We start from the raw sequence: 7,912 nt of genomic DNA, 5'->3' as shown, positions 1-7,912 counted from the left end.
GTTTCTCTGTTTTGCTCTGTGGACTTACTGGACGGACGTTATGGGACAGACTCAGACTACTCCTCTAAGTATTATGATTGATCACTTTAAGGATGTGAGGGGAAGAGCTAACAACCTCAGTTTGGAAGTCCGAAAGAGTCGGTTGCAGTTTTTTTGTTCTAGCGAGTGGCCAACTTTCAATGTCGGATGGCCACCAGAGGGGACCTTCGACCTCCCTACCATCCACCGAGTCAGGAGTATCATCTCTCAGCCTAAGATGGGCCATCTTGATCAGCTCCCTTACATTATCACTTGGCAGGACCTTGTAGAAGACCCACCCTGTTGGCTTAAGCCCTTCCTAACCCTGCTCCCTCCGGAGCCAAAACCCATTCTTGCTTTGCAGGAGACAGAGAAGAGGAAACGTCTTACCCAGCCTTCAGCACCCCTCTACCCTGTCCTACAGGGGGGTACTGAAGAAGAATTAATTTTTCCTCCCCCGTATAACCCCTCTAGGATGCCGGAAGAACACCATCCTCCCCCTCCGGGGGAGGCAGATGCTGTTCCGAGAGCGGGAGGCGGAAACACCCCAGGGGGAAGCCCGCCATTTACCAGACAAAGGGCTCAGAGGGAGCAATCCGCCTCTGCCGCCGACTCTACTATTCTGCCCCTGCGAGCCACCGGACCCCCAGACGCGGAGGGGAATCAGCCCCATCACTATTGGCCTTTCGCCACTAGTGACCTCTACAATTGGAAAGCTCAGAATCCTAAGTTTTCTGAGAAACCGGCAGGGCTTATTGATTTATTAGACTCTGTTCTTTTTACCCATCAGCCCACGTGGGACGATTGCCAGCAGCTTTTACAGGTCCTGTTCACGACTGAAGAAAGAGAAAGAATCCTCAATGAGGCCCGAAAACTAGTTCCGGGCGCAGACGGGAATCCCACCACCAACCAGGCTCAGATAGAGGCCTCCTTCCCCTTAACTCGGCCCCAGTGGGATTTCAACACGGCAGAAGGTAAGGAGAGGCTCCGGGTCTACCGCCAGACTCTAATGGGGGGTCTCCGAATGGCTGCTAGAAAGCCAACCAATTTGGCCAAGGTAGGAAATGTACAACAGGGAAAAGATGAATCTCCGGCTGCCTTTTTAGAAAGGATCATGGAGGCATTCCGTACCTATACCCCCATGGATCCAGAGGCTCTGGAAAGCAAGGCAGCTGTTATCATGGCCTTTGTAAACCAATCGGCCATAGACATTAGGAGAAAATTACAGAAAATAGACTAGGAGAAAAAAGTCTGCAGGACTTACTGGTGGTAGCCGAAAAGGTATATAATAACCGGGAGCCTCCTGAGGACAAGCAGTCTCGCGCCATGGCGGCTGCCAGCAGTAAGCAGACTCGAGACCTGGCCAGAATACTGCTAGCTACCACTGCTGACTTCCCCGAGGAACGAGACCGCCGTCTCCGGCAGCTGGCAGATGACGCAAGAAAAGGTAAAAGCACCACCAAGGGGGGGAAGCAGAGGCTGCAGAAGGATCAGTGCACATACTGCAAGGAGATAGGGCATTGGGCCCGAGATTGTCCGAAATGGGCCGGCTGGAAGGGAAGCAAGACTGATCGAGTAAAAGTCCTAGAGCTGGATGAACTAAGTGATTAGGGGAGTCAGGGTTCAGACCCTCTCCCCGAACCCAGGGTAACTCTTAAAGTGGAGGGGACCCCTATTGACTTCCTTGTCGACACCGGAGCACAACATTCGGTCCTCCGCACCCCACAAGGAAAACTAGCTAGCAAGAAGTCCTGGGTACAAGGGGCAACTGGTATGAGCCAGTATTCATGGACTACCCGAAGAACAGTAGATTTGGGAACGGGCCGGGTATCCCACTCCTTTATGGTAATACCAGAATGCCCCTACCCGCTGTTAGGACGGGACTTACTGACCAAGATTGGAGCTCAGATAACTTTCAGACAAGGGGGGCCTCAGGTCACCGATGGCAAGGGCCACCCCATCCAGGTCCTGACCATGAAACTGGAGGATGAATACCTCCTCCACCAGGAGGCGCTCCCGAGAGAGGATAATATAGACAGATGGCTACAAGAATTCCCCTCGGTTTGGGCAGAGACAGGGGGGATGGGACTAGCCGCTCATAGGACCCCAGTCCTGGTAGAGCTCAAGCCAGGAGAGAGTCCGGTAAGGATCAAACAATACCCCATGTCTCAGGAGGCCTGGAAGGGGATCCAGCCACACATCCGGAGACTACGAAGCCTAGGGGTACTAGTTCCTTGCCAGTCTGCCTGGAACACCCCCCTACTGCCGGTCAAAAAGCCTCACACAAATGACTACCGACCGGTACAAGACCTCCGGGAAGTAAATAAGAGGGTAGTGGACATACACCCAACTGTTCCCAACCCATATACTCTCTTGAGCTCCTTAGCGCCCTCCAGGGTCTGGTATACTGTACTAGATTTAAAGGACGCCTTCTTCAGTCTGCCGCTGGCACCCCAGAGCCAACCCTTGTTCGCCTTCGAGTGGCATGATCCGGAGGAGGGCTACAGTGGACAACTCACCTGGACACGGCTACCTCAGGGATTCAAAAATTCACCCACCATCTTCGACGAGGCACTACACGAGGACCTGGGTGAGTACAGAAGGGAGCACCGTGGCCTCACCCTTCTACAGTATGTAGATGACATCCTGATTGCTGCCGACACTGCCAAAGACTGTGAGCGAGGGACCCAGGACCTGCTGGCTACCCTGGGGGCCTTAGGATACTGGGCATCCACGAAGAAGGCTCAGATATGCAGGGAGAGGATTCACCAACAGGACACCAAAATAGAGCAAGTTGTATCTGCCTGCAAGACCTGCCAACTCACCAACGCGAGGGCCACATCAAATAAAAAAAGGAACCAGGCTCAGAGGCACCAGACCGGGAGCCCAATGGGAAGTCGACTTCATTGAAGTCAAACCAGGAAAGTATGGTTTTAAATATCTTTTAGTATTTACAGACACCTTCTCTGGCTGGGTGGAGGCATACCCAACCAAGCATGAAACGGCTCAGACGGTGGCTAAGAAGCTACTAGAAGACATCTTACCCAGGTATGGTTTTCCTGCCCTGGTAGGATCAGACAATGGACCAGCTTTTATCTCGCAGGTAACACAGGCAGTAGCCAAGGCGGTGGGGGCAAACTGGAAATTACATTGTGCTTATAGGCCCCAGAGCTCAGGACAGGTAGAAAGAATGAATAGAACCCTAAAAGAGACCCTTACCAAATTAACCATGGAGACTGGCGGGGACTGGGTGACTCTCCTACCGTACGCCCTTTATTGGGTTAGAAACACTCCTTACACTCTGGGTTTTACTCCCTATGAGATCATGTTTGGCAGGCCACCCCCTGTTATTCTCAGCCTTTGAGCTGAACTTATTGCTGAGTTTAAAGATCAAGAACTTTTTCTTTCCTTGAGCGGGCTCCAGAGGGCGCATGAGGACATTTGGCCGCGCCTCCGTGCCATCTACGAGGCTGGCCCGATCCCGACACCTCATCAGTACAGGCCGGGAGACTGGGTCTACGTCAAGAGGCACCACCGAGAGACTCTCGAGCCGCGCTGGAAGGGACCCTACATCGTGGTGTTGACAACCCCCACCGCTCTCAAGGTAGACGGCATCGCGACCTGGGTCCATCACACCCACGCTCAGCCAGCGGACCCCTCCTCGATCCGGAAGGACTTCGTCACGCGATGGGCCATCAGTTGGGACCAACACAACCCGCTCAAGCTCAAGCTACAGCGCATTCGACCTACCTAATATTGGTAACTCTGTTAACTCTGCTTGTCATTGCTCATGCTGCTGGGAGTCCCCACGCCCCCCAAAACATCACCTGGCAGATCATAGACACCAGCTCGGGGACAATACTTAATCAGACCTCCCAGAGCCATCCCAGGGACACTTGGTTCCCAGAACTTTGCGTAAACCTCCAGACTCTGTTCTCCTTGTCACCATAAATGCAGCCGGTCCCATGATTGGGTCCGTAAGCTACATGACAAGGGGGGAATGAAAGGGCGGGCCTACGCCAGCCGACTCCATCTTGTTCTGTGTCCTTCACCTTGACCACACCTCTTCCCCTTGACTCCATCTTGTTCTGTGTCCTTCACCTTGACCACACCTCCTCCCCTTGACTCCATCTTGTTCTGTGTCCTTCACCTTGACCACACCTCCTCCCCTTGACTCCATCTTGTTCTGTGTCCTTCACCTTGACCACACCTCTTCCCCTTGACTCCATCTTGTTCTGTGTCCTTCACCTTGACCACACCTCCTCCCCTCGAGTAAACCCTCCCTCACCTGCCGGACCCTTCCCCAGGACCCCTCCCCAGCCAATCGGCTGAGGCCATAGCCATTACCTCACCAACTGCCCCCAGGCCCCAATAAAACCTTTGTCCTTTTGAAACTCGCTCTCTTTCCCTGGTATCTCACCGCTGCGTCGGTGCAGGTAGGGGATTGAGCTCGAGCTAGCTCGAATAAAGGCTCTTTGCTTTTGCATCGGACTCGGCTCCCTAGTGGTCTTTGGGGATCACGAATTCTGGGCATAACAATTATGACCTAAGCTGAAGTTGGACGCGTAAATGATGGAGCCACCCAAGGACCCCTTCAGTCTTTTTTAAGTGTCAAATAACTTTCAAATAACATAATCCTAAATTAAGGAGTTTTATACACAGAAAGTTATGCATATGTCTAGCATTTGCTAAAATATGCTACAAAATTTGGTTCTTCAATGCGCCAAGACTTTAAAAACCATTCACTGAGAATGCAGAAATTTGGAAATATTTTGGAAGAGAAACATGTCTCAATGAAGTCATATAATTCTTTTTTCCCAATACACACTTGAGCCTCTTTTTTGTGCCAAGCATACACATTAAGGATTTCAGAAGTAAACATGACCTCCTGCCTACTCAGCAGGAGCTTGCCTTCTAGTAAGAAGACTAATGAAAAGTTAGCAATTATAATATAGTGAAAAAAGTACTGCAACAGATCTCTGCATGGAGGGTAGAGAGAAGAAAGGACTAATTAATCCATCCTGGTGAAGCGGGCATGGTTAAAGAACACTTGCTTATGAAGTCTAAAAGAATGTTAGTCTTGCACAGGTATGAAGCGGAAGAGGGAATAACCCTGGGATAAGAAGGAAAAATATGTTCAAAGCTGGAAGTTGTGAGGGATCTTGACATATTCTGAGAATGTCAAGTGTGTCATATTACTGGGCAAAAAGGGATGTGTGTGTGTCTCTGTGTGCGTGAGTGTGCACATACATGTGTGTGTGCATGCATGCATGTGTGCGTGGCAGAAGATGAGACTGAACACGCATCTCATGAGCAATTAATGAAGGGTCTTGTATACTCTGTTAAGAATTTTAACTTCATTCTGAAGTCCATGGAGGCCCAAAGAAAGATATTCCAAGAATTGTATTCAGGAAAGATAGAAGCACTAGGACTTCAAGAGATTGAGGGAGGCTAATCTGTTGCATACTTATAGCCCTGAGGCAGTAGAAGTGTCTGTGTGGCTAATTCTTTTCAGGGGCCCTGCTTATAAATAACACATAAGACCAGACCTCCTTAGATCACCTATACCAGAGGCTTTCAATGAGAATCACCGAAATATGCGCTTTCATTTGTCCAAAGAGGTCTCTGGGTATGGGTATCTTAAAAAGCTCTTTTGGTGACTCTAATAGGCATTAAAGGTTGGAGCTGCTAACTTTCCCTATGACATGGGAGGTAATAAACAGACTGTTGTAAAGTTTATAAGGATTGGGGAAAAAATAGAATTGTAAAGTTCCGATATATGGGATATACGTAGCCCCCCATAGTCTAACACTTATAGTAGGTGTTAAATAGGAGTTGTAATAAATAAATGCATTTTAAAAGAAGGTTTGTGAGCTAAAGTAAAACAATTAGTGAAGTCAGTGTTGAGGGATACCATTCCCCCAGGACACTCTACAAACACCTTTCTGTAAACATCCTCTGAATTTTTATGTAAATGTGCCTTTGCTTTCTAGAATAACCTCTCTCAAACTGCTCACATCTTATCCATGCTTCCAGTCCACTTGGCTGGGTCTTTCCCAACACCACCTTTGCATCTAGGGAAGAACGGATTGTTGCATTTGCTAAGCACCTCGATCACAGGTTTACCACACTGATAAAGCACCAAGTTCACTGTATCCGCTGTGCCTGCCGGACTGTGCACAGCAGGAAGAGTAAGACCCCTTGAATCCTGTCTGCAGTGCCTAACAGCACGTTTGCTGAATAGCTCTGAGAACAGAAAGGGGAAGAAGAAAGTTGCAGATTATGTATTCAAAGCTACATTAATGGGGAAGGTGCATGAGCAGAGAACAATGGGGCTGCATGCCATTCTGAGAAGTATTTTGCTTGACAGAGACTTGATAGAGTTGGAAGGAAAACATTTTGATTATGATGCAGATTGAGAGGGAGGGAAATCATCCCACGTTTTCTACCTGTGGTGGACTTGGGCTGTCGATCTGAGTTCAAGGGACAGAGGGGGCCCCACATTCCTAGCTTCAATTTGCATCAAGGCTGTGTGGAGTAGCAAACAGGTCCTCATGGAAATTCTCAAAGCTTTTTGTGACCTAAACTATAAACAATTACTTGGTGAAACTTGGAATACATCAGCTGCTACTGTCTACTCTTTTGTGGCTTCTACACAGTAAGAAGCTTTTCTTTTTTTTTTTTTTTTTTCTTATTTATTTATTTCGTTAGTTATTTAGTTATTTAAACTTGAGACTTTGGAAGCATAGACCGGCAAAGGAAAATCCAAAACAAACAAACAAACCTTCTTGTACCACTTTGTGCAAGAAAAACAAAACAGAAACACCCGCCAGAAACAAAACCACTGTGTATGAGGGTACTGTTACATTTCTGTGCCTGAAAGCAGAAGTTCAGACTCCGTCTTTTTTCAAAAAAATTTTAATGTTTATTTTTATTTTTGAGAGAGAGAGAGAGAGAGAGAGAGAGAGAGAAAGAGATCATACGCACATGCAAGTACAGCAGGGGCAGAGAGAGAGAGAGACACAGAATCTGTAGCAGGCTCCAGGCTCCAAACTGTCAGCACAAAGCCTGATGCGGGGCTTGAACCCACGACCCATGAGATCATGACCTGAGCTGAAGTGGGACACTTAACTGAACCACCCAGGTGCCCCTAGACTCAGTCTTTAAACACACCCCTGGTGATAGAGCACATTATGTCACTCCCACATCTATTGGTGTAGATAATTTGAATGTGCTTGTATTAAGCATCATGTCTTCAGTTTTCTTCACAATTTATTTCTGGATTTATACATATCAAATCAAATCCATTCTTTACTTTTCCTTAACATATGGTGCGGTTATATTGGGAAAGTAGAATATTCTCCCTTCTTTAGGATATCAGAATCTCTACCATTTGAAGATTATTAATTTTGGAACTAATACAAAATCTGTATCATAAACTGTTTTGTAATGTGCTAGAGATTAATAAGCCTCTGGGGTATCGCGATATTTGGTAACAGTGAAAGACATATAGATGTTTGAGATTCAAAATATACAAACATAATATGTAAGATCTAATCAAACCTAAATCTTCAGATTTTATTTTCTACAAAGTCACTATAGAAGAACTTCTCATTAAGGATTAGGAAAAACTGAATAAAAAGCCAGCTTCTTATTTTGTTCCTCTTTCCTGCTGATCTGATTTTAAAATGAAGTTCAGATGTCAAAGCTACTGTTGAGATAAAATAAGAAGTTTGATTCGATTCTGCCGTCGATACACTGTGCAACCATGGAATAGGCCTTTAACCTTTTTGAAATTCGCATTTACTATGTCAAAAAGGACTTTATTATGAGGTTAATAAGATCATGTCCACAGAGTATTTTAAGCTCTTTTATTTTCAGAATGTTAAGCAAA

At 47.2% G+C, this 7,912-nt stretch overlaps 1 protein-coding gene across 1 annotated transcript; it reads left to right on the top strand.

Moving 5' to 3' along the window:
- Positions 1–429: 429 nt before the first annotated feature.
- LOC123385015 lies at positions 430–2,016 on the top strand (the record flags this gene model as incomplete). Its single annotated transcript, XM_045056098.1, is given in 2 exon segments — positions 430–1,250; positions 1,253–2,016. Coding segments are annotated over 2 exon segments (1,521 nt in total), but the record flags the coding sequence as incomplete, so codon positions are not given.
- Positions 2,017–7,912: the final 5,896 nt, after the last annotated feature.

Source organism: Felis catus, chromosome B1 (genome assembly GCF_018350175.1).
Source record: "Felis catus isolate Fca126 chromosome B1, F.catus_Fca126_mat1.0, whole genome shotgun sequence".
Classification (NCBI taxonomy): domain Eukaryota; kingdom Metazoa; phylum Chordata; class Mammalia; order Carnivora; family Felidae; genus Felis; species Felis catus.
This window is presented reverse-complemented; position numbering and strand designations above follow the sequence as displayed.